The sequence below is a fragment of the Peromyscus leucopus genome, chromosome 2 (genome assembly GCF_004664715.2).
Source record: "Peromyscus leucopus breed LL Stock chromosome 2, UCI_PerLeu_2.1, whole genome shotgun sequence".
In the NCBI taxonomy this organism is placed as follows: Eukaryota; Metazoa; Chordata; class Mammalia; order Rodentia; family Cricetidae; genus Peromyscus; species Peromyscus leucopus.
The window spans coordinates 146815018-146842325 of NC_051064.1; the positions used below are offsets into that span (position 1 = coordinate 146815018).

Consider the following 27308-nt stretch of genomic DNA (forward strand, 5'->3'; position numbering starts at 1 on the left):
GAGAAAACCACTACAACTCAACAGAGCCATCAAGTTCACCTTCCAGTCAGGACTCTAAGCAGCAACACTAGGTGTGAGGGAAGCACACTTCTACAGCTTTTCTAGACTCCGTACCTAATAATGTGAATCTTTGAGAGAGCCCAGTCCATGTAAGTAGACAATGCACGTGGACACCTTAGGGCTGAGTGTGTGGCATGTGCTATATGCTTGTAGTCCTAGTACTTGTGAGATGGAGGCAAGAGTTCAAGGCCAACCTTGGCTACATAAAAAGTTAGAGGCCACTATGGGCCTGTCTCAGAAGAAAAATTAAAAACAACAAAAGCAACAGAGAAAGAAACTGGACATCTCAGTGATGACAGAAACCTGTTCCTCACATTAGGGACACCTTTTAAGTCCCTGTAGCCATGAAGACAGCCCCCTCCCCCAGACAGGGTTTCTCTATGTAGCCCAGGCTAGCCTCAAACTCAGAAATCCACATGCCTTTGCCTCCCAAGTGCTGAGATTAAAGACATGCTCCACCACACCCTGCCATAGAAACGATTTGAGAAAATGGGTTATCCTAAGGATTAAATGAGAGCTATGGGAGACACTTGTAAGCTCTAACAGAAAACACATATGCTAGGGGCTATGACATCACCTACATCATCCCAGCTCAGGCTGGTCTACAAACTCTAGTGGCTTCTATGGTCCCACTGCCAGTCTCTTCAGGGTATGAGCCATTATATCTCATGTTCTCAAAGCAGCACCCAGCAAGACAGGAAACTGGGAATGCCTGGTGGCTTCAGTGGGGCTTGGTGAAGGATGACATGCCATTCAGCTTTCCCTGAGCTCCATCTTTAGGGGAAGGCTGCTTCCAGTCACTGTGCTTTCTAGGATCAAAGCAAGCTCCCTTCCTGCACTGGAGTCTGAGCCTACTGACCTCTCTGCCAAGCAAGCACATTGTGACCTTAGTGGCCTTCCCAGAGCACCCCATTCCTTCCCATTTTGATTCCTCGCTCCACTTTCACCACTTTGCTTATTTCTTCCTATTTCTGGAGGAGCCTGTTTCTACCCCAGATCTGTCTGTTCTATTCACCAGGGCAAGCTCAGGGCCTTGTGAGGCATATCCACTCAATCAGTACTTGTTAGGTGGGTGGACAGATGGACAAGTGGACAGAAGGAATCATTTCAAACCAGGCAAAAAGATCTCCCAAGGAATACCACTATTTTTGTCATTTCTATTTTAGCGTTTAGTCTCCTCTTTGCAGGACTGTTTAAAGCAGAGCCTTTGATTAGAAAAAAAAAAAAACCTAAGTAAATATCAAAAATCATGGAGCTCCATATTTGTTCTCTTTCAATTACATTCTGTGCAAATCATATCCATTCGTAAGTTAAACTGACTCCTAACTGCCTCTTCTTCAAACTCAACCTGTGTTCTTTGGGCCAAGATCCCAAGTTTTGCAATTAGAATAATATAATTCACAATTCCATTTGTGACTCACAAGCTGGGAAGGCTTTGTCTTTGTTCTTCAGTTTCATGCACTGACAGTGAGTGGTAAAATATTTTTCTTGTTGGTCAAGAGTAATGATACGACTTGAAGCCAAAACAGTAGGAGGGTCCCATTCCCATGCACTTGCGGTTTCACTGAAGAGATGACATTTATTCGGGTGTGATATTTAATTTATCACAGAGGGTCAAGACGGTTGGGTTTTTCCTGAAATACCATGATATGATAAACTTCAACTTTATGAATGAAAGTCTCTGCAATCATTTAACAAACTCAAAACTGCACCAAATTTAAAGACCACCATCTCACTAATGATAATCTAGTCAACCATCTAATTACAGAAAGATTCCTTTAAAGGGGCTTTAAAACTAAAAGGAATAATTAACAACAGAGCCCCATGCCTGACGACAGAGGCAGCCCTGAGAAGACGGCTCCTTAGGAGGGTGGTGTAAGCCAAGCATTCTGACGCTCACTCGGAAGTCTGGAGTTGAGAGCGAATTACTAGCAGTGTCCAACTCTCTGTCAATCTAAATATAAGCTTGTGTGGCCCATCACCCGACTCATTCAGGACTTCTACTGAATTGCTTTTGCCCACCTCAAAAAGGAAAAAGAAATAAGGCTGTGCTACACAGCCTGCCCTGAAGCAGGAGGATCACAAGTTCAAGGCCTGCTTGGCTACCTAGTGTGTTTGGAGCCAGCCCAGGCAACTTAGTAACAAAACAGAATTTAAAGGGCTGGATATAACTCAATGGTAGAACCCTTGCTTAGTGTGCGTAAAGTCCAGGTTCAATCCCCAGTGCTACAAATAGTAGTAATAGTAGTAGTAATAAACAAATAATAGGTATAACAATAAATCTGGTGAATGAAAAACCTAGCAAGCTAGCAGTAAAAATAAATCTAAAATCAAGGCACACTGTCTTTTATGCTTCACAGACATGGACACTAAAAAACACATACACTCAAACCAGCAAACATACTTACTTTTATAAGGCATTGGTTCAAAACATTGATTTAAAAATGATTGGTAACTTAATAAATACTATCCAAAGGTTTGTTTGTTTGGTTGGTTGGTTTTTGGTTTTTGTTTGTTTGTTTGGTTGGTTGGTTTCTCGAGATGGTTTCTCTGTGTAGCTTTGTGCCTTTCCTGGAACTCACTCTGTAGCCCAGACTGGCCTCGAACTCACAGAGATCCACCTGCCTCTACCTCCCGAGTGCTGGGATTAAAGGCTTGCGCCACCACCACCCAGTCCCAAAGCTATTTTTAAATCTAATTGCAGTCCAATCAATGTGCTTTTCACCAGGCATTGCCTTATGGCATACCTTAGGTTTCAAAATCCTTGCCTTCTACTCCTCTTAATATTCCCAGCAAACCCACATAGCTTGGCTCCTTGTTTCCTCTTAGCAGATCCACTGCCTTAACACTTCCTTCTAGGAGAGGCCAGATAAGTATGACAAGCTTTCTTAAAGTCATCTCCAAAATCAGAGACATCAATTTGTACCCCTCTAACGGACTGGGGGTCATCCTATAGCTTTCATCTATTATTGGAGGCCCAGTTCCTCTTAAAAAGGCCCCCTTCCCTCACACATGCACGCCAATGGCTCTGTGCTGAAAACACAATTTCCCCTTCACCTTGGGGGCTGTGTATCTAAATGGCTTCAAAAATCCCAAGCTGAGGTTTCCACAAGAAAGGGGCCTATGGGTAAGCATGATTATGCTGTTTGAGGAAGGCATTTTCTATTTGTAAATCTCTTTTCTCATATGGAATTTTCTGATACTGAGTCCTGACTTTTCCTGCTGTGTCTTTATCACAGAGACTGGGATGCTCAAAACCATGTTGTCCAGACTCCTCAGGCAGCCGGACATAAATAAGTGTGAGAGTGAGAATGGGGTTCCCTCAGTCAGATGCACTCACAGGTGCTTTGGAAAGTGGAAATGAGGCAAACAATGAGTGATCTGCCCTTGCTGCCACTGCTTCCCCTTAAGAGTGTATGCATTTGTATATGGGTGTGTGGGCTGGAGAGATGGCTTAGAGGTTAAGAGCATTGACTGCTCTTCCAGAGGTCCTGAGTTCAATTCCCAGCAACCACATGGTAGCTCACAACCATTTGTAATGAGATCTGGTGCCCTCTTCTGGTGTGCAGGCAGACATACAGGCAGAACAATGTACAAAATAAATAAATAGATAAATAAATGAATGAATGAATGAATAAATAATAAATCTAAAAAAAAAAAAAAAAAGACAAGGTCTCATGTAGTCCTGGCTGGCCTCAAATTCATGATGTAACTAAGGATGACCTGGATCTTCTGATCCTTCAGCCTCCACACTCCCATTGCTAGGACAGGTGGACAGGTACAGGTGGACAGATGGACAGGTGGACAGGTACAGGTACAGGTGTGAGCCACCAGGCCCTGCTGTAGGATCTGAGGACCAAACCTACACCTTTGTGCATGCTAGACAGAAACTCTACCAGCTGAGCCACATTCCCCAAACCTTTCAATAAATATATGAGTTCTACCTACACGCATAAAAGTAGAAGTTCCTATTGTGTGAAGTGCTCCAGAACCATCAAGTTCATCATTTCAACCTACAGTACAATGAACTCAATATAGGAATCCGTTCCAATACCTCAGTAGAGGCCTGTCCATAGAGGCCTGTGTATACTGCTTGTTTCCATGCACACACACAGTACGAGATTAACAACTAACAATCAAGAAGTACAATTATGGCAATATACTGCAATACCATTTATGTAACTGTGGTCTCCTCTCATCTCCCCACCCCCAGGTATCTCACTGTACTGTGCTCAGCCTTCCTGCAATGCCAACAGGAACATAAGTGAGTTCAGGGTGTGGGCCTGGTAATGCTGCACTAGAGATTATGCTGTGGAAGTCACCTGTGCACAAGCACTGTGACACTGTGGCAGTATACTGATAACTCGGCCACTAGGTGGTTGACAGATGGTAGGATATAGAGTGGATCCAATGGATAGAGGTGACTCATGTCCCAGCGAGGACAGAGCAGAACAACTTGAGATTTCATCACACTGCCCAGATGCTACATATTTCAAAACTTATTCATTGTTTATTTCTGGAAATTTCCCTTTTAATATTTTCAGACTGAGATGGACTGCAAATAACTGAAACCACAGAGAGCAAGGCTGCAGGTGAAGGCGGGCTCCTTCGAAGCCCATTAAGAGCACATCTTGTGAGGGCAGTGGGGAGGGGCTGAGTGAGAACAAAGATAATGGCACATATACATGAAAATGCTACAGTGAAACCCATTACTGTGTATGCTATCTTAAAAAAAAAAACCACTTATGAAAAAAAGAATACATTTTCTAAAGGATATACACTATTGATCACTGTTGCCATCAACTAAGCCTTCATTTCCATAGCAGGCATTTTTTTGTATTATTTTCACTCAATTCAATCAAGAATCTTTTGCATAGATACTATCATTAACCTCTTTTTACAGATACAGAAACAAACACAGTAGTTAAGTATTTAATGCAATGCTATACAGCCAGTGAGACTCGGTGTGAACCCAGGCAGGCAGGCTATGCACTATGGCAGTGGTTCTCAACCTTCCTAACGCTGCAACCCTTTAACACAGTTCCTCATGGTGTGGGGACCCCCAGCCATGAAATTATTTTGTTGCTACTTCATAACTGTAATTATGCTACTGTTATGAATCATAATATAAATAGCTGATATGCAGAATATCTAATATGCAACCCCACAGAGGTTGAGAACCACTGCAACTATGGCATCCCAAGCTTGAGTTTTCCAGGTGTGGCCTGTTGTTTAGTCCTAAGGCTGCCTCCATGTGGTTCTACTAGTGGGTAACTGCGCCTGCATCTTCCTGATTTCTATGTTCAAAATGCTGATACACTCATACACGACTAGCAAGAATGTAAACGGTATAACCACTTTCAAGCAATAGTTGGGAAGTTTCTTAAAAAGAGAAACTCTGGGCCCAAGAAATGGCTCAATAGGTAGATATACTTGCTAAGCCTGGCTTGACCTGAGTTCAATCCCCAGACCTACATGGTGAGAGAAACTGACTCCAGAGAGTTATCTTCTGACCGTAATGCGCACACTGAGTCATGTGAGTGCACATACACACCTCAAATGTAATTTTTAAAATTGAGGGGAAACGTCAAACTTAGGCATGAGGTCCTGAGTTTAAGTCTCCACAACTTCAGAGGATGGTGGCGCTCCTCTGTAATCACAGTGCTCCTGTAGTAGGACTGAAGAGAGAAACAGGAGAATCCCTGGACATCTGAGTACCAGATAGCCTGGCATATACAGTGGTGAACAACAGCAAAGAGACTTCTCTCAAACAAGGTAGAAGGCAAGGACCAAGACCCAAGGTTGATGCTCACACCTGTATTCATACACACGAATATACATACACATACATCTTTTTCTCATACACACAATCATAGTTAAATATATTCTGACTACACGATCTAGCCATTCTACCCCTAGGTACTTGCCCAAAATGGAATCATACATGCCTCCAAAGTCTTACTCATGGATGTTTATATCAGTTTTAGTTTTAATTTAATTTTAGTTTTAATTTAATTGAGCTCAGAAACAACCCAAATGTCCAGTAAGTGAACAGGTAGACAAATATAGCCAAACAACTACTGATACACAGCACATGGGTAAATCTCCAAATGATTATACTGAGGGGGAAAGTGTATATTCTGTATGATTCCATTTACAAATAAATTTTAAACAGAGGTTGTAGTGCTTGTCTCTAATCCCAGCATTTAGAAGGCTAAGGCAAGAACACCAGGAGTTCAAGGCCAGCTTTGATGCACAGCCAGGCTGTGTCTCAAAACAAAACAAGCTGCCATTTCTGTCCCTGCCACCATCCCAGCCCAGATCCTCCACAGCTGACTTGCAATGCACTCAGTAGCCTTTTGGAGCCACTTGGGCAACTGCTAGGCATCCTTAAAGCACAGAACCTACAGAGAACTTCCCTAACAGTTCCACAGTGTTCCAACTGGCCCAAGAACTGCGGCCATCCATATGTACAGTAGTGGGTCTTGCTGGGGGCCTCGCCCTGGCTGCCTAGGCCATCAACCCCAGCTCTTTTCTTGCTTGAAGTCTCCACAGTTAACTGCTCATGCCCTTGCAAGAGCTTCCTTCCCATCATAAATGTGCTAGGGGAACAGGCTGAGATGGCTGCCCTGGAGCTCAGCTGAATGAGCATTGCACACCAGCTTCCCTGCCCTGACTGCTGACTTTCAGCCCCTCCTACCCAGCATCCACTAATGCAGCAAGTGCAGAATAACACTCTACAAACACTAGATGGCAAATGAAGGCTGAGCATCCCAGCGGCCACTGTCCCAGAAACACCCAATCACAACAAAAGAGAATGTATCCTTCCATTCTCTGAAGCTTTCCACTTATCTGAACATTTACTTGGACTGACATAAACTTATGAGGTAGGTGTAGTGACACACATTTGCAGTTCCAGCTACTCGGGAGTTCAAAGCCAGCCTGGGTAACATAAACCCAATCTCAAAGAAATAAATAAACTGATTAGTCAATTAATTAAAATTATGAGCCTGTTCATTCAAAAAGCAAGGGATGAAGAGATTTTTCTAGCAAGAAAGTATTACTTCGGGCAGTGGTGGCGCACGCCTTTAATTCCAGCACTCGGGAGGCAGAGGCAGGAGGATCTCTGTGAGTTCGAGGCCAGCCTGGTCTACAGAGTGAGTTTGAGGAAAGGCACAAAGCTACACAGAGAAACCCTGTCTCGAAAAACCAAAAACAACAACAAAAAAGAAAGTATTACGCAGGTAATCAAAGACCAACATGTCCCTCAGAATCTAAACTCATTCGAAGTAGTAATAGCAATTTGTAATACTGCCTTTTTTTTCTCTTAACAATTTCTTTTCTTCTCTCCCCCCCCCCCCCCCGCCTCTCTCTCTCTATCCCGAGATAGGGTTTCTCTTTTTAGCCTTGGCTGTCCTGGAACTTGCCTGCCTCTGCCTCTGCCTCCTGAGTGCTGGGATTAAAGGCGTAGGCCATTATCACCCAGCTCTTAATAATTTCTTTATACCAGGTAGAGTGGTACCCTCATACCTGTGATCCCAGCACTTGGTAAAGGTAGAAAAATCATGAATAGCTAGCCTGGGCTATAAAGAGAATTCTAGGCCAGCCTAAGCTACGCAGTAAGACATTGTTACAAAATAATAATAATAATTTCTAGGTACAGTTATATGTATGTTTCTACTAGAAAATCATTTTGTCTAATTTCTTATAAAACTTAGACATTTTAAGCAAGAAAAATATCCTGTTAGCCTGCTCATCACATGTAAAAATTCTCTTAATTTTAGCATGTTAGCAAACTGACAGATGGTCAACAATGTGTAAGCAACAATATTTACTAGGGCATTGTTTGAAATAGCAAAAGACAAAATAAAAAGGCCAAAATACAAACTGGGCCTGGTAGTTTACAAAGTAGGATGCATGCACACAATGCAATACTACGCAACCAGAGAAAAGAGTGAGGCAACCTGTCTGCTTCTCACTGCCAAGATCTACAGCCAGGTTAAAGGCCAGGGGCCACACGTTTCTGGGGGGGAGAGGTGCTGAGGCACTTTCTTTCATGCTGGGTCACCTCAGGACACCAGAGTCCCCAGCATTCTCCAGGAAGGAAGCAGGCCAGAGCAAAGGGACCAGCAGGAAGAAGACTCACTCTTCATGGCATATCCTTCTCAACCTTGATGCGCGCGCGGAGGTCAGAGGATAGCTCTGTGGAGTCAGCTCTCTCCTTCTACCTTTACATGAGTTCCAGAGATTAAATTCAGGTCACCAGGCCTACACAGCAAGCACCTTTACTCAGAGCCATCTTGCCAACTCTGACTAAGTTTTTAATATTCCAAGAAGAAAAAAAAAAAAATAAAGCTGGGCCATGGAGGTGCACACTTTTAATCCTAGCACTTGGGAGGCAGAGGCAGGCAAATCTCTATGAGTTCAAGGCCAGCCTGGTTTGCAGAGTGAGTTCCAGGACTGCCAGGGCTACAGAGAAACCCTGTCTCGAAAAAACAAACAAACAAAAAAACCCAAACAAACAATGTTTTTATTTTATTTTAGCAACACAAGATGTGTGACAATGTCAATACTGTCACTCTATCTTTGCAGTACTGGTGTAGGCATGGAGTTTATAAAAGAGCCCTCCTCCTCTTAGAAGAGTACCTGGGCAAGTCCCAAGGTACCTCAGCGCCCCCACACACACATACACACACATAAGCACCTCTGTACAGGAAACCACACAGCTCTGCTTCTGGGGCAGTGAATGCTATGGGCCCTCCAAATGGGACAACACAGCATGTCTGCTCCCAGCACTAAAGCTGTTTCTGCCGCTATAAACCTCTCCTGGATGCTGAGAAAAATCTTCGGAGTTCAAGACAAGTTTGGATAACAAGGGGAGCAGGAAAATTGATGGGGAGAAACCAGTCAGCATGATGAATAGGCTGGTCCAGAGCAGCAGGTGACGGATATGCAGATGCAAGACTGGCAGGGAGGGAAGAGAGTCCATGCACAACAGATGGATGGAGATGCTCAATCATCCTCAGGAACAAGCACACAGTGCCACACAGTCCTGTCTGCTCCGGCCGGCTCCTCACTCACCTGCAGGGTGCAGCCTCCACTCCCAGCAGCTTTGTGCAACAGCCCCCTGAGGGGCAGAGCCCAGGGTAAAAATAGCAGGAGGTGGGAGGAAGGTGCCATCCCCTGCAAGCTGACTTGTGGGCCAATAGTGAACGGCCTCCTCACACTTTGCTGTTTTCCTCCAGCTCTTTGTCTTTCTCACTGCCTCACACTCCCAAGGAAAGCTTTTACTATTTGCCCAGGGCAGAGGGGCTATCACTACACAGGAAATTTAGTGGAAACAAGAGTGGCAGGGCAAACTAGGATTGCTAGTCCACTGTCCGCTGTCCTGTTTTTCCATCACCAACAGTCTGTGACAGAGAACCTAGACCACTCTTCATATCAAGTCTGTGACAGCAGAGCTTATCAGTTAGGGGTACTTAGTCCCCCAGTCATGTAAGGCTAACAGGTAACAACAGTAAGAAAAAACACTCACATTCACGGGGGCTGCAAATGGGGCTCAGCAGCAAAGCACTTGTCTAGGAAGCCCAAGGCCGTGGATCTGATCCCAGTACAAAAACAATGAGGAAGAAAGGAAAGAAGCAAGCAAGCAAGGAGGGTATGAGTAACTCAGCAGGGGCGGCTTTAAAAATGTCTGTGATGTACCAGGTTCAAGTCCACCAGCAAACACTGGGATGACTCTAAATCTTCACGCCATAACCCATGTCTCATGAATAAAGACTCAGAAGGGCCAGCCGGCCCCTCACGGAGGGGCCAACACTACTCCTTCCAGCTCAGTTGCAGTCAAGCAAGGGGTGGTGCTGGCAAGATGTCCACCCCCTGCCCCTAAGCTATCTGCTGGACCCCAGCTCCAGGAGCAAAAGCTCTATAAAAAAGACTTCTGGTTTCACTAAGACACATTAAAGAATTAATTATAAAGTAAAGCTGGAGGAGAAAATTAATTTTAGAAACACAAGAGGTTACTTTTTTTCCTAGAGATGGGGGAGGAAACAGTTATTTTCGTTTGCATCCTGGGGCACAAGCTGGGAGCTGTCCAGTCGATAACCTGGCCATCAGAACAAGGTTTGTAATTAAAAGGTCAGTGACCTGGAAAGTCAGGCCCACTCCCAGAGCTTCTCAGTAATGACGGAGCTATTAAATTAAGACTGTTATGAAATCAATGCTAAAAAAGCTTTCATGGTAACAAGATTCCATTCAAGGACATGCAAACTACCTCATGAAATGGACGTAAATGATAAAAAAGAAAAGTAATAAAAGAGAGTTAAATTGAAATCTGTGCAAGAATTTACTCCCCCCTTAGAGGACTCCAGTGAGAGAAGCCCTTCACCTCCACCCCACCACCAAGGTTGAGCCCACCAGGATTCTTTCTTTCCCAAATTCATTTCCACAAGGAGGGAGCTTCCAGAAACAGAAGGGTACACTCTGCTCCCCCTTTTAGGAGAAGAAAGTCATGGAGAGGTGAGGAAGAATCCCTTGGCTAACACACTTGAGAGGGTACCACCCTCCCGGCTCCAAAGGGTTCTGCAGAAAAGCCTCCGCTGATTCTGAGAGCTCCGCCAGGGCACTCAGCTGACAATTCCTCATCCCTCCTCCACCTCATCTGCCTTCAGCCTCCCAAGCACAGGCATCTCATCGGCCCAACCTGTACTCAGCCTGCAGAGCATGCTGGGAAGTGCCTTGCCTCCTATACTATATTTTGTGGTATCAAATCGACAGCAGCCCATGGACAATGTTCTCCAAACCTCCAAGTCTCAGGACTGCTGCTACTGCTGTTTCTAGACTGACTACTCGGCCTCCTGGGCTGCAGCCTGCTGAGAGGCCCACTGCCTGCCTGGCAAGAAAAGCCTCTATATATAGCCCAGCTCTGTGAGGGCTTCAACCTCACACAGTCCAACTACTGTCGTGTGTGGCTGACTCTACCATAGCTGTGTCCATCTGCAGAATCAAGAAGCTGGACACTATACGAAAACATTCATTCTAATATTCTGAAGGTGAACAGCTGCTTTTCTCTTTCATCAAAAAAAAAAAAAATCCTGATAATAGGAAGAATTGCTGTAAATTACATAAAATGGCAATACAAACTTCAAAGAAAATGATAAATGATTCTAATAACTTCATGTTTCTCATTAATGACTCTATATTCCAACTTTAAAGCATCTAAAAGAGATCACAAAACAAACAACAACAACAAACCAAAGAAGACAGACCCTTGTAGACCAATGCTATCTCACTTCAGCCCACTCCCCACCCCCATCAGAGAGCTCAGCACTTAACCTGTCAGTAACAGAGGCACAATGCAGCCCCTGCTTGGGGCTGTGTTTTCACAATAAAACAAACTCAGCGGCGGCGGCGGATGCCTAAAGTAACCCTCATTTTCCACTGAACTGACATGTACTACAGGGACCTCAATTTCTATATTAAATATTAAATAATATTAAAAGAAAAACAAAATTGGATTTGCTTTTTCAGGAAAGAGATGTTTATTAAGGAAAAAAAAAAAAAGCAAGTCAGATTATAATTCAAGTCAGTGCTCCACTGCAATTCCCCGAAGTGACATGCAAGGAAGAGCCGAGGCTGCAGAGCTGAGAGCTCTCCCAAAGCCAGCGCCCCAATCCCCACCTCGGCCCTGCATAGAGCAGACCTAGAGCAAGGTACCAATCCTCTTCCTTCCACAGCTACCGTGAGGGACAGGGTAGATGCCCCTTGCCCATCCTCATCATGGACGGTGCCAAGCATCCTGGTTGTATAAGCCTGACCCAATGAATATCAAGAATTTTAGAAGTGAAGTTTAAATCCACGAAGGGGCTTTTCTTCCCCAGACACCGATCAAACCTTGGAATTCTTTGCCCAGAAAAGGTCTGCCAGAACTTACCCTATTGGGATTCACCTCGGAAATGGATAATTACCGACTGAAGGAGCATTTTAGAGGCTAATGGAGATGGGTGATTAGCTTCAGTGATTCCAGGCTTAAGTACAGGGTAAACCAGTGTGGTTCTCTTTAGAACAAGAAGGGCTAGGGAGCCTCCTTGGGTTCCCAACACCGAAATTTCTAAAGACTAACCTGAATCAGGAGTCCACTCGACCAACAACGCTCATCTCTTTCACAGCTCTGTGCATACATCGCCCCTCAGAGACATCCCACAGCCTTTAAAATGGCATCCCCCTCCAGCCCTGGCACCTGTCACCTGACACACCATGGACTTCACTGTTCCATTTGTTCATGTCCTGTCCCCCACCCTGTTGGAGCAGAAGTTCTGTGAGGACAGAGTTTTTGTCTTTTCTGTTCTCAGTGAATTTCCAGTGGAAAGATCAGGGTATGATATAGAGTCGATGCTCATTCCTGGGTGAACTGATTAATCAATCAGCTGGATGTTTTCCTTTCTTCTTTCTTTCTTCTTTTCTTTTTCCTTTTTTCTTTTTTTTTAAAGAACAACAAATAATAATTGCATAAATCAGCTCCCCCTCTATAGTGGTTATGAGCCAAGTGACTCAAAAGAAGTATTATTTGGTCCAGAGTTTCTCCCTCTCGCTCTCTCTCTCTCTCCCTCTCCCAGTCAGGGATTTATTAAAATTAAACAGATTAGATGGAGCTCCTGATACTAAAACTGCTCAGCAAAGCCTGCGGTGGGGAAGTGCCGAGCAAACACCAGAGACATTTGTCTCTAAATTGCTCTAAATACCTTCTGCAAATGAAATTCTAACCCAGCTGCGTTTGAGAGAAAATGAGGACTAACTGGTCATTGTCGGTAGAGGAGAAGATCAGACAGTTATAATACTGCACAATGTACTGGGCTAAGGATCTCTCAGCAACCATAGATTTTGTCTCAGGTTACCCCGGGTAATCAGCTCAGCTTTTAGGCTCAGCTTTCCCCTGCTTCAATGCTTTGATGAGAGAGCTGAAATCCCCAAGCTTTTATGATTAATTACTCCCTATAGGTACACATATTTCAAGGAAAATCTCTTTTATGGCATGATGCTTGTGGAGTAGAGAGGCCAGCCAACACACTCCAAATTTTAATAATCTCCTAATGATGGGGGTGAGTACCATGCAGCTAGAAAGCATGCAACTCCTTCATGGGGACCTTGCCATGGGTCTGCTGCTAAGTAGCTGCTGTGGGTAAAATGTTTGGGCCTACTGTGCCCAAACCCTGTGAGTGGGGCCCTGTCAGTGGCTAGAACACTGTTTTGGTCCCTAAGCAGCACTTCTGGATACCACAGATGTGCTTAGAAATGCCATGAAAACATCCCATCATCCATCCCAGTTTAAAAAAAAAAAAAAAAAAAAAAAAAAAAAAAAAAGACGGAATCACCAGAATTTTGAGGCCAACATTCTAGCTTTTAAACAAAAAATAGTTTTGGAGTGAAGAACACCACGACCACCCCCACCCCCAGTGTTATGTAAAGCTCTTTAAGTAGCTTCCTAGATCTCTAGAAAAGTAAACATCCTAAGAATAAAAGTCCGCCTTCTTTTTGGTTGGTAGTTGTTTTTGCTTTACAAAAAACCAAATACACAAGAGAACCAGAATAAGTTCTATCTGCTTCAACAATACTGAACTTATCAGGATCCATTTTATCCCGGCCTACAGAAATACCATAAAAATCAGGAATTTACCACTTCAATAATCTGGAAATCCTTCTGCTGTGTTTCTGCACCTCGTTCCCTTATTGTCTGCTTCTCTGTAGTTGCACTGAAGCAGTTGACCTCTCCTAGCCCAAGCAGGTCATTTGTGGTCAGGTCACTAACAGACTGACCAGAAAGCAGGAGTCCTCCAGTTTTATTCAATGGGCCAGTTCTGCTACTGAATGCTGACTGTACCATGATGCTCTTGGCCTCATATCTGCTGCTTAATTGTTCAAATCCTGTTATTTCTCTGCTCCACTGTGAGTAAAGAAATGTGCATCCCACTGAGGGGTGGCCACCTCACCACTATGTCCCACCCACACACGTGGACAGCCATGGCGACCCTTGATGTATTCAGCACCTGTCTCTAGCTATGATTTCCACTGCCCCAGCCCTGGTCCTTTCTACAGACCACTCTACACTGCAAGGAAACCTGTACCTTTCTTCTTAAGAAATGCTCTCCTGGTTGCAAGTGGGCTCTGCCGGACTCGAGAATTCTGTAGGAACTTCACTGCTGTGGCAATCTGGTGGGGGAGATAAAACAGAGAGAGTAAACTTCAGTAATCTGAATTTCAAGGCCAGAAATTTTGAGTTCCCAGGGCCACAGACAAAAGGATACTGTTGGGATCAAATATATAGCAAGCAACTTCTTTAACTAGAAACCCACCTAAATAGAAGACTAGGATTCCCCGTCTTCACTGGCTTCCCATTTCGGAGAGGAACAAGTGGCGCCTCCTTGGTTTAGCTTTTCGGACCTGCACTGAACTTCTCCTGCCTTCCTGGTTCAAGCTGCTGCTTCAGCCACACTCAGCTACTATCCCTGTACCATGCATACTCTCATTCTGGGAGGCTTCCCTTTCCCATCTCTACCTGTCTACATACTATACAACACACCAAACACACTTTTTTGTGCATGCGCAGGAGCATACACACACACACACACACACACACACACACACACACACACACACACACACACACACACACACACACTAGGGAGAGAGGGAGAGAGAGAGAGAGAGAGAGAGAGAGAGAGAGAGAGAGAGAGAGAGAGAGAGAGAGAGACAGAGACCGACCCTTATAGAGCCTGTTCTGACTCCTCAGAGCTTTCCCTAAATCAGCAAAGCCTTTCCGGTCTTCCTATTCTCTTTAGTTCTTCAGGGCTGTGATGTGTACCATATAATTGAAGACATAATTATACTGTCTTCTCATGTTCAGGCTGCCTTCCCAACTACACAGTAAGGAATGGCAGGGAGAGGTGATGCTCCCTATCTAGTACCTAGCAAAGTACTGGAGTTGAAGGGGTTTGTAAAGCAGACAAACACATGACTGGCCACACTGGTCCCCCCAGTTCGGTGAAGCTGAATTCTGATGAGCCTTTGAAGGGCAAAGTTCGGGATTCCCTGGCTACAAGTCAACAAATTGACAGACTATTCCCCAACCTCTGGTATGAATATTATTTGATGAAATCTTCATATATACAAATAAGTCAAACAGGGGATGGAAGAGGCATCAACCCCCACACTCGGCACATGCAAGGCGTGCGTTTATGCTGCCTGACTGCTATCCACAGCAAACAGGGTCCTACAGGACAGGAAGTGCCAAGCTGCTCCAGGAGGAAAGAGGGCTGTTTAGAATGACTGGCACTATTCACCTCATCAAAACCAAAAGCAAAGCATGGTCTCCTGTTAAGGTTAAGGCTAATGCAGTTCACTCTCAGGGGCCAGAAGTAAGGATGTTTCTGTGATCCTAAATTAAGGGCAACCCTGAGCCAAGATTCAAACAACAAGTGCTGTAACTATGAGTGATGTTCAGGTTGCACATCACCTCCTGAGACCAGAGTTCTCAGGAACAAAAAGAAATGAAGGCAGATTAGGAAGAGAGAGGAAAAGAGGAAGACAGCCAGGGAAACGACTCATTCTCCCAATAAACCCTCAGTGGGAGGCTTTCCCTGGGCTCCTCCTTAAAGGTCAGGCTCAGCACCCTGACCCTCCAGAACTGGACCTGTCCCTCCAGAGATACTATTGCTCTCAAGAGCCATCCCCCTGTGGGGGATGATCCCCCCAACACTGCAAACTGCTCTGACTACCATCTCAAACTGCAGGGCAACCACAGTTCTAGGCTAATGAAAATTCAATGTGGGAGCTTGCAGAACCCCCAAACTGATACTTCCATCTCAACTAGATCACCTCAGGTTACACTGGAAAAAAAAAAAAAAGAAAAGTCTAACAAACCTCTACAATGTTATGATGAAAAGACTGCGAGGGAGGAGTATCGAGGAAGGGCAGAAAGGAGAAACAAGAAAAAAAGAAAAATGGGAATGAGCAAAAGAGATGGAAGTCCAAAGGAGACACACAAGAAAGGGGGGTGGAAAGAGAGGAGGAGGATGGAAAGAGGAAAGTTGCGGGGTGTGCTATGCTCCAGAAAGAGAAGGGATAGGCACACATCACAGGCCCTCAAGGGTCACCACCAATCCGCATTGCTCAGATGGCTCAGGTATAACTGTGTTCACCTTGCGAAAACCATACACCTTCTACATGTTAGAAAATGACAGTACTGGTATCATGCGGCAGCTTCTGGCTGTGCTGTGTGTACCAGGTGTCACAGGAAATGTGGATGAACAGGTCTTGGGCACGAGATGTGGACCACACAGCTCCTATCATTCACCCATACAAAGAGAAAGCCTTCCCGCATCCTTCCAAAATTCCCCATGACAGAGAAAGAAGACAGAACCACACCACTAAAATGCCCAGGTTTCACCTTGCTCTTTTAATACAGTCCTTGGTATATGCATTTCTGGTCAGAGAGCAAAGTTCTGATGGGTTTAATGGTGCACTCAATGCAGTGCTTGGCGCATTCCATCAATTTTTTTTTTTTAAAAATTGCATCTCTTATTTCTTTAAATACATTAATCAGCCTAGTGTAGGCAAAACGGATCCATCGGACAATGCAATAAACATGAATTATCATCTATCCAACACGCATAATGGCTTAAAAATACATAATAGCAGGTGTAGTTTAAATGATTAGTTATTACACCTGTGGTGGGTCTGATTCAATTGGGAAAAATCATCTTTAATAGGTTAAAAGGTTTAGATCACCATGCTTTCCTTAAAGTGGCTGCAGAGAGGGAATGATGGAGTGCTCTGTCATTAGTAATTCATTTAAGAAAAACGTGGGGGATATAGCAAAGAACAGCATAAACGAGCGAATCCAATTTAAACATCAGGTAAAGTAGAAAACACCTTTTAAAAAAGCAAGATAAATGAATTTGGAAGGGAGATGAAATTGACGTATTTATTTTAACGGGAATTTGACAAAGTCCCGGCACACTTCAAACTTGCAAAAATATGAACAATTTCTTTTAAAGTTTCCACTCACTAATTTCAAGTCATATAAAATAATACTGCCAAACACCTACATAAAGTGTTTTTGAGGCTCATTTATGTTCCCCTTGATCTTTGTCTTAAAATGCAGGCGACAGGCAAATCACATATTTAACAGCATCGATATCACTACGCTAGATGCAAAAATATAAAGCACCCAAACTAATAGCCTCAACATAATGTGCTGAATAAGAAAGATACCCAGATAAGCGGCTATGTGTAAGCGTGAACACACGAAAACCTCTCTTCTCCTTTCACTAATTATCTCTCCAGCCACTCTTCACTCTTCTCCTCCCTCCCCACAAGACACCAGCACATTGAAGGGGGGGGGGCATAAAGAACTTGTCCAATCTAGAATTTTATAGCCCTATGATTCATGCATTGATGGTAAAAAGATGTCCCAAAACTCCTTACCCATAATGCAAAGATTTGCCCACTGAATAAACTGCCAAGGTGCTCAGTTTGTGCCTTTCACCAGCCTATTGTTGGACACTTTTCATTAACTTCATGAAACAATTCAACTGACTTCCCTCTGCAAAGGTCCAACACACAGCACGCTTTTGTTGGATCCAACGATGGGGTGCCTGCGGCCTATCCTGTATTATCATTTGATTTTCTAATTAGAAGATGAATGTGACTATTCATGGGTTATATTTGTGCCCAACTAAATTACATAAATTCAGGCCAAATCTTCCGCCTCAATGTCAAAGATGTAAACCGGAGACGGGAACTTTATTGCACATGTTGTGGGAGTGCAGCGAGCCCTGGAGAATTCTGGCGCAAAGCTCCTGATGCATTGTTGGGCCACTTGCTGTGGAGTCGCTCCTCACCTTAGGCTGACTGAGTTCTTAATGAGTGTACCCTGAATTAGCAGGAGCTAGTTTGATTTTAAAAATTAAGGATGAACTCAGAAAAAAAATCAGAAGCAAAGTTTCTCATTTCCCCCAACTGTCCCAACAAGCAAAACAGCAACTCTGCCAACCATCAACTCCATGATTTTAGGGAAGTTTGTAATTTCACTGCTTAGCCCTTTAAAGCTACAGGAAGAAAATGCAGAAGATAAATTCTCTTCTCTGCAGTCTTGAACAGTGGTTACATTGGAGTCCCTGACCATGACTTGGGGAGAAAGTAGGGGAGGGCTTCAGCTGTAAAATACCTTTGGATTCAAGATAACTGGCCACCTGAGCAAGCTCTGTACAGCAGGGAGACCAGGGTCTGTCACTACATAATGAACGGGAGCACAGTGCATTCCGGGTGATCTGCTACTCCATGCTAAACACACAGAGTGGGATAAGTAAGGCCACCAGGAGAAACCCAGGGTCCTGACTGGCTTCACTGAAGGACACTTCCTATGTGTTTGCCGATCTCCTCCAAAAGCCCTACACACTGTGATCTACAGAGCACACACTTACCTTCTGTCTGAGGGGATGGGAGAACAGAGCCTGCCTAATAATGAACCTGGGGTTTCAGGGAGTCTTAGGCACTTTGCACCTGACATGTAAACCCTGATGCACTGTCTCTGGTGACACTTATTTGGAATGTCACCAATTCCAGCCTTCCTGTGTACTACGTACACATCTATCTCCTAAAATGTGAGCATTCATTAGCCAGTTTAAAATATTAAAAATATTCAAAAATGAATGACCTTAACAACCAAAGCCACGTCCTTTTTAAACCAGGGAGGAGCACCCAGAGGGCAGGAGAAGTGACCAGACACAGGCCGGAAACCCCACTCCAGTGCCCCGTCGCTCCCGCACTGCTCACAAGATGAAATTGCCTGTGAAAGGCTCCCCACTCCAGCTCTAAAGCAGACACCCAGAATCCTGTTAACAGGCACTAGACCAAAGCCAGCTTGAGTTTTAACAAGGGCTGACTTTAAAAGCCAGGCAATGCTGAAGAGAGAGCCCTCGTGAAGCAGAAATGTTGCATTTTAGTAAGAAATCAGTACTCTGTCAGGAGTTCCTTGACAAATATGGTCATCGGTGGCACAAGGAAATAGTTGCAAAGCAGCTGTTAATCAGAGAAACACATCGCAGAACGCTGATGCTAGCACTCGTGAAAAAATGCAACGGGCTAATTATGAACCCATATATCTCACTAAAGAGGCTGTGTGCCTTGAGACTCCAGACAGAGCACACTCGGATCCAGGGTCCTAGGACAACAGAATTCTGGTTTGCTGCACCCAGATTCCTCTCTGGTCTACAGTTCAGTGTCAAGCTCTCAGTTCTTTCTCAATTCTGCACTCTCTTTCTAGGTAGGGCACAGGCTAGGGAGGGAAGGAAGCAGGGGCAACCACAAGCCACATTCCAAGACACTGCAGGAACACATCCAAAAGGTGACAGACCTTAATAAGTTAAAACAGATGAAAAACCTATGAGCCTGCAAAAAGAAAGGAAATGTTGGAACGGAGAGGAAGTGTACCACGAGAGCAAATATGTGGGAACTTCAATGGCCAGAATCAAGAACAGCATCGATAAACAAAAAAATAGAAACAACACACAGTCCAAAGCTCAAAGGAAGAAAGGGAGCTTCCAGAAAGCTGTTACCCAGGCGTGAAATTCAATGCACAAAAGCTAAGGGTCTCACGGCCAGGTACAGGAGGGAAAGTTAATATGCAGAGGAAGGCTCGGTCAGCCAAAATTCAATATGGTTTGCTGCAAGGACAAGGAGGAACAGGCTCCCCGAAACCAGACTAGGGGGAGGGGGAGGGGCGCCACAGCACACTCAGAGCAAAACCACTGGAATGGCAAGAGGGGAATAACCTTGAGGTGGACATGCAGTCAGGAACCCAAGCACAGAGCCAAAGTGCCCCCTAGCCGGAGCCAGTGGTGGCGCAGGCCAGAGGTGGCCGCTTGGCTAACTCACACAGCCCAAATTAAGTGTTTTCACTCAGGGAAAATGAAATGTTTTGCAAGATGAAACAGAATGAAAATTGAGGTTTTAGGTAATTACTAGTTGGCATTTACATATCACGGGCTGGTTCAACACCTATTCATTTTCCTCTTTTATTTAAAAAATTGCTCATTAAAAATGAACAGATGACAGTGACAGGGTTTTGGTTGTTTTTTTTTTTTTCTTTAATATTCGTTCCCCTTCTCTGAGGGCTACAAAATTGAGAGGTACTTTTTAGTCCATTTATCTACATATTAGCACACAAGCATGGGTGCACACACTTCCATTTAATTTATAGTAAGTGGGGAATGGCGAAGACAAAGTGTCCACAAATCCCAGAAGTTCACAAACTAAAGACAGTGAAGTGAACTTAGCTAGCTCTGTACCTAGGAGGGATGACCGATCACGTACCCCGGTGCTCAAAGGGTTAAAGGAAGAAGTCTCTCTCTGGATTGGAATTTCCTTGTTGTGGTCACTGTCCTTCCCCCTGCAGTGATTGTGCTTGTGAGCCCTGACTTCCTTTGTTTTATTCTCCTTGGTCCTTTTGTTTTTCACATTAAAGAAATAAAAAACCGCTGGCAGAGGTGCAGAAGAGTTGACATGATACAGTACAATATATTTTAGGGGCTATTGCGTAAATCTGTATTTAGGGAATTCGAAGCATGCATTATTGACCCTCGTCTCTCTTAAAACATTGATATATGAAGTAAAAGCCTCTATGAAAAGTGGCAACTTCACATGGGCAAAAACTACCTTTCAAAGTGAAATATCTCTGTCATCTACATTTTTTCTTGGCCCTAGTTAAAAATACTGCATGAGCGACTCACCAGAATGACACTGTTTTGTTGTTTTATGGGAGTAGTTCTCCCAGAGACGCATGTGGTGGTAACCTCGTCTTAAACTGCCTCACACTGCTCAGTACCCAGCAACAGTGGTCTTAGGGACAGAGTGACTTTGAAGAGGGTTTTCTGCTCAGCAGAGGACTCTGGGCCAACTTAAGGCACAGAAGGAGCTGGAGCATGGATGCGGAGCCAGGCAGGCTGCAGATGCTGCAGTGAGCCACTGAGCACCGTCCTCACACAGAAGGAGGGAAATACACAAACTCGCTATAGAGGAAATGAAAACCCCAGCCTCTGGGCTGAGAAGATCAAAGTTCCTTTTTAGGAAAGGTTGAGAAGGAAAAGGATTTTCTCCTTTAGGCGGAAAGAAAAGCAAATTTAAATGCCTTGTCCCCACACATCCCCACCTGAATTTCCACAGCAACCCTCTAATTTTTGATGCAGCCAACAAAGCAGTTACCCAAAGAGGGAAGAAAAAAAGGATGACATTTGCCTTTCCCTAGGCTTTGAAATCCAACTGGCAGCAGATTGTTTGAAGTCCTGTTTAGAGAAGAAACTGTAATAGCCTCCATACTGAAAAGAGGAGGGAAATGCCATTATACACGGATCACGGTAGCAGTGACCTCAGCAGAGAAGGCAAAGAGCTGGCTGTGAGCCGGAGGTGCGGCTAGCTAGCACACCAGCAACAGAAATGAAAGGTCTATGTGCCAGAGTTGAGTCGCCAGAGTTGAGCACTTGGTCCTGGGAAGCAACAAGAAGAGTGAGGAGCTCAAAGACCATCACAGCATTTCTCAATAGCTCCTTGACTGTTCTTCTCCCAGTGCCCCACTCTTACAATTTCAATATTCCTCTAACTCCCTGCACTGTTAAAAGAGGAAGCAGAAAGCACCTAGGCTTGGTGTTGTAAAATTAATGAAGGTGTCAAGCTGTTGAGTTGAATCACTCCAAAGGAATGTCATGACTCAGTGTCCAAGACCTCCTTAGAAGAACCATGAGCTCACACGGTGACGGTGGCTGGTGACTCCAACACTAAAAATATGTAGCAGACAGACAGTGCCTAGGACCTTCCCTGTAGTACCTAGGTTCTTTCTCTCTGTTGCTGGCTAAATTGTAGCGCTCCACTTGGGGAGCTCTGGAGCTCGGGTGCTTGGCAGACAGAGAACTGCTTCAGCTCCCACTTCTTCTGAAGCCTGGACCAAAGTCCTCTCTTGTCATGCATGGCTAAGCTGTGGTATAATCATGATGGGGCCGAAGAAAGGTTGTATCCCTGAGAGTGGCAACCTTGAGCATTAAGTCATTACTGGGATCTAGACACAGAATAAATGACTAGCAGGTGGCAGGCAGAGCACTCCCTTCTGATCACAGGGCACAACAGGCTCATGGGTACCAAGGAAGAGACACTCTCACCAGGAACCTTTGTCTACCATCACACGAGGCACAAAAATAAAATGGTTTTTGTTTTGTTTTGTTTGGCTATGTAGCCTAAGCAGGCCCAGAACTCACAACCTTCCTCTTTCATCCTCCCAGGAAGCTGGGATTACAGGCATGTGCTGAAATGTCTGCATGAACTAAATACTTTTGAGAAGTCATTAACTAGCACCTCTGACAACTATCTAATAGGGGAAAAGACCTAATGGAGGACCGGGATTAAATTCCCAGCACCCAGAGTGGTTCACAGCTTTCTGAACTCCATCTCCAGGGGTTCCAACACTCTTTTGGCATCTGCAGGCACCAGACACACAAGTGGTACACAGACAAGCATGCAGGTAGAACACTCATACACAGTAAATGAATTAATTAATTAACTAGTTAGTTAATTAAAGATAGCAAGAATGAGAAGTGACAAATTTGGGTAGCTAAAGATCATCTTCACATCTACCAAGAAGCAGACCCATGGCTAACACAAGACCACCAAGTCCTAGTTCCTGCTGTTACTCTAGAGAATTTCATGGCCCAAAGGGGAAAAGCAGAAGTATGACTTCCAGAAGCATGATTCATAACAGAGTAAGCTGGCAGGCTTAGGAACTTTCAAATTGATGGTAAAATGACAGGTAAAAATGAAATGTACTATTCAAATAGTGGGAGATGAGCAACTCCTCTTGGAGGGAAGTTATGCTTTTCAGCAGACACACAGGCCTACATATTGAGCAGAAATGGGTTCTCCACTGGAACCAACTCTAGCAGTAAGTGAGGTGGCAGGCATCAGATGTGCCTCATATCCACATGAAACAAGTTCATGACCAGGTCATACATCTAATAATAGGGCCCCTAACACAAGTCCCATGTCTATAGACATCTTCCTAAGTAAGAGTCCCATGCAAAATGTCCAGCACAGAGGGACCTCTGATGCCCATGAGGAAGATGTACTGAAGTAAGGACGGCACAAGTGTCGGACCTGTGTCATGGGGAGATTTCTTTAGTATGAAGGCACAAATTTAATAATAATAATAAAAAAAATCCTCAAGCAGCTCTTCTAATGAACTTCAATTTAGAAATTTTCAGCTCAGCAAGGAAGCCTGTCACACACAGTAACAGTTCTCAGGGTTGGGAACCATTCAGCAACCTTCCCCTAGACATCCTGAACATTCTGTTATTAACAAGCCCAGCTATTAAGAAACACACATATCAGGAGTAGGTGGTAGCAGTGCTGAGGAAGAGGCTGCAGCAGCAGCAGCAGCTTGTGGCAGCACTCGCCTATAGTCCCAGCACTTGGGTTCGGGCAGAGGCAGGCGCATGCGTGAGTTCCAGGACAGCCTGGGCTACACAGTAAGATCTTGTCTGGGGGGGAAAAAAAGATTCCACAAAGGCCTAGTAAATGCCAGAGCCACGCTGGCCACAGGACTGCATCTTACCCACAGAGGAAGTTGGAAGGAGCCTTGTATGTTAGTCTGATGTTCTTACCAGCCCTGGGCATCTAGAGCAGGCCAAATGAGCATGCAGTACACACAGCATAATGCTAACTTTACACAGTTCTCACCATTAAGAGAGCCAGCTTTATTGAGTATCCTTCTCAAAATCAATGGTAACTCATTTCAAACTCCTTGCAGCTCTGCGTGGGGAACAGAAGGAAGTTCACTTCTGTTATCCAAAGAATTATGAATTATCCCCCCGCTCTGCAGTCATCTCGATTCCTCACACTCTCTTTATAGAGTAAGATACTTGAAAAATCACAAAATCCTTAAAATGTGCTCAACTGAGCTTCTTGTAGCTCGGCGAGTTTCCTGAAACATCGCTCGTGGCCTTTTGCTTGCTGTCCCCTCCCCCACCCTCTCTCTTCCTGACTGTTTAAACACATGGACATGGAGTTATTAACTTTTACAGGAAAGACAAATAAAATAATGTTGAGGCAAGAACGCAGTGATGTCAGTCTGCAGCTAGCACCACTCATCTGTGGGAATCTGATTAGCGCTCGAGTGGCAGAGCTACCTGGAAAAGTGCTCCCAATCAAATAAAAAAATGATACCCAAACATTAACCTGATGGCTAAAAACTCCACATTCAAACAGCTAAAGTAATAAAGGAGCTTTTATTGAGTATTTTTTATATTTCATTATGCCTCAAATTGACGAGGACTCCCGGATACATATTCTAGACTTTTGGTTCCTCAAATCAAATGCTCTCTTTGACTTTTTTTTTTTTTTTTTTTTTTTGGTAACTAAAAGGAAACAGCATTTCTTGTAAATTTGAAAGGATTAAAGCTCCGACAATATCGCCATGAGCCTTGAGTGCAAACACAGCCACAGCCACTGACAGAGGCCTCAACCTGCTCACCAGACAGCAGAGCATTTCTCTCTGTGATTTTTTTTAAACTTTACACAAGTGTCTACATTTCCTTATTTATACACAGTCTGCTCAAAACAGGCAGAGACCAAAGCCAATGGTGTGGCAGGACACAAAGCAAGCCAGGTCTTAGGAAAACTGAGTACAGTGTCCAGCTGATGCCAGTGTGCCATACAACCAAGCTCCTAGCGTCCCTGTGTCATGACTGAGTCCTTCCCCTCTGTAATACATGACCCTTCACTGGTGCATTTTTTTCTCCTCTCTCTCTCTCTCTCTCTCTCTCTCTCTCTCTCTCTCTCTCTCTCTCTCTCTCTCAGACAGAATTTCTTCGTGTAGCCCTGGCTGTCCTGGAACTCACTCTGTAGCCCAGGCTGGCCTCAAACTCACAGAGATCCTCCTGCCTCTGCCTCCCAAGTGCTGGGACTAAAGGTGTGGGCCAGCATGCACAGATCATTTTTTTCCTTCCTAAGTCAATTTCATTAGGTAATCTAAGACAGCTACCTTGGCCAAGGATGTAGTCTTAGGACAGTTTGGACAAGGGCTGAGATGATGGATTAGTGGGCAAGGTGCCACAAGTATGGGAAGCTAAGTATGAATCTTCACACTGTATAAAGCCAGACAGAGCAGCATGTGTCTGAAATCCCAGCAGGCCACGGCAGACACAAAAATCCCTGAAAGCTCATGCGCCTATTAGCGTGGTGCATGCAGTGGCAAGACAAGAGAGACTCTGCCTCAAATAAGCCGTGAAGTGAGGACCAGTGCCTGAGGCTGTCCTCTGACTCCATGTCCTCGGGCCCCAATCCACAAGCATATTCCTCATGCATAAGGAAAGGACAGACAGAGAGGCAGAGAGAGTGAGAACAGAGAAGAAAGGAAGGAGGGAGAGGATGAGGGAAGCATGGAGGTGCACACATACACAGATCAATAAATAAATTTTAAATTAAAAAAAAAATTATTGAGCTGTGGTGACACACACCTTTAATCCCAGCACTTAGGAGGCAGAGGAAGGAGGATCTCTGAGAGTTCCAGGCCAGCCTGGTCGGTGAGTCCAGGATAGCTACAGCTGTATAGAGAAACCTTGTCTTGCTGGGTTGGGGTGAGGAGAGACAAAACCAATTGGGGAATGGGTAGGAACAGGAAAGGGGGAAGAAAGAAGTGCCACAAAAAGACGTGGAAAATCCATCTTTTTACTCAGAGAAAAGCATTCTTCACACTATTTATTGTAATATAAGCTTGGTTACTCTGTGTCAGGAGAAACAAGCTAACAAGTAGAAGGCCACTTAGAGAACAGAGACAGCAGAAAACAGCCGAGTGCAAACTCAAGAGAGGAACATTATAAAAAGCAAACACAAGGTTTTAAAAGTTACTACTTTAGGGTCACTTAGCATGGCAAGCTAAGTACAGGGGCCAATTCAAAACACAGCTGTATTTCAACAAGCAAACAGGCCTATGCTTACAACACAGCATAAACATTTACATCTAAAATGATGATACTAAGTCATCAGGATTAAATTATATCCTAGATACTACGCTGAATAAAGCAGGAGCATATACAATCCATTTGCAATCATTTCTGGCCAGAAGGTGTAGAGGGTTGGTTTTCCTTGTTCACTTGTGGGTTTCAGTGGCCGCTGAGAAGGTATAGCTATCCAGAAGGACTCTGGGAGTTGGGGGGGGTGGGGGAGGAGGAGGGAACAGACACTGGTTTTCTGAATTGAACAAGAAGAGTTTTTACACAAGTTAGATTAAGAATCAGGAAGCAAAAGACTAAATAATGAATAGTTACCAAACAATCCCTGGGTCCTCACAGTATGACAGGCACTTAGAAAATCAAAAGGAACAAGTAAGATGCTGCTCTGTGTCATAATCTAGGCCAAGGGAAGAGGCCAAAAGCAATGTGAGGCCACCTGGTCCCACTCACGATCAAGGATTCCTCTCTTCAATAACCATGACAAATGATCAGCAAGCCTCTACTTAAAGACTTACAGTGGGCAGGAACTCATTTCCTGATTCCTCAAGAGCCTGTTGACTCAGTCAGGAGCCTTCCCCCTTCCTTTCTTCTCTGTGTGAAGGTTCTCCCTGGGCTGCACAGGCTGGCCTCCAACCTCAGATCTACTACACACACACACACACACACACACACACACACACACACACACACACAAACACACACACAGCCTGATTACAGCAGGGATTACAGATGAGAACACTGTGCTGGGCCCTCAGCCCTCCTCCTTTAAAAGGATTTAATTTCTACTTTCCTGACCCACGTTTTGAAACCCAGGGAGAAAAGTGAGTGAGGCCCCCTTTCCACATGCCCTCTGCTTAGGAGCCACAGTGAGCACTGGTCTCACTGAATCAGAGTTTTTGAGAATCTGCTCTCTGGCTTGATGATGGGAGCCAAGCCCTTTCTGGGGAGCCAAGGCTACACCTGTGATGTCAGGGCGCATTAGCAGTAACAAAGGCCACAGTAATTCAAGAGAACACTTCATACACACGTCATTCCAAAATGGCTAAATTCAATCAAACATGGCAGCATTTCCTACAACGCTCTGATCGCTGAGGCCAGCGTGTGTGACGTGGGCACATTTACTGGAAGCTTCTGGAATCAGAGTGAGCGCCTCCGCTTTGAGACCATAATGGACAGGGTTTTTACCAGCCTGAAAGTGGT

The 27308-nt window shown here is 44.6% G+C and overlaps 1 protein-coding gene across 1 annotated transcript in view; it reads right to left on the reverse strand.

Moving 5' to 3' along the window:
* Pex14 (peroxisomal biogenesis factor 14) overlaps positions 1 to 27308 on the reverse strand; it is a 146292-nt gene that overhangs the window by 73076 nt on the left and 45908 nt on the right. The window contains exon 3 of the mRNA XM_028893644.1: positions 14181 to 14265. Coding sequence (XP_028749477.1) covers positions 14181 to 14265 — 85 coding nt within the window. The remainder of the gene's footprint in view (positions 1 to 14180; positions 14266 to 27308) is intronic.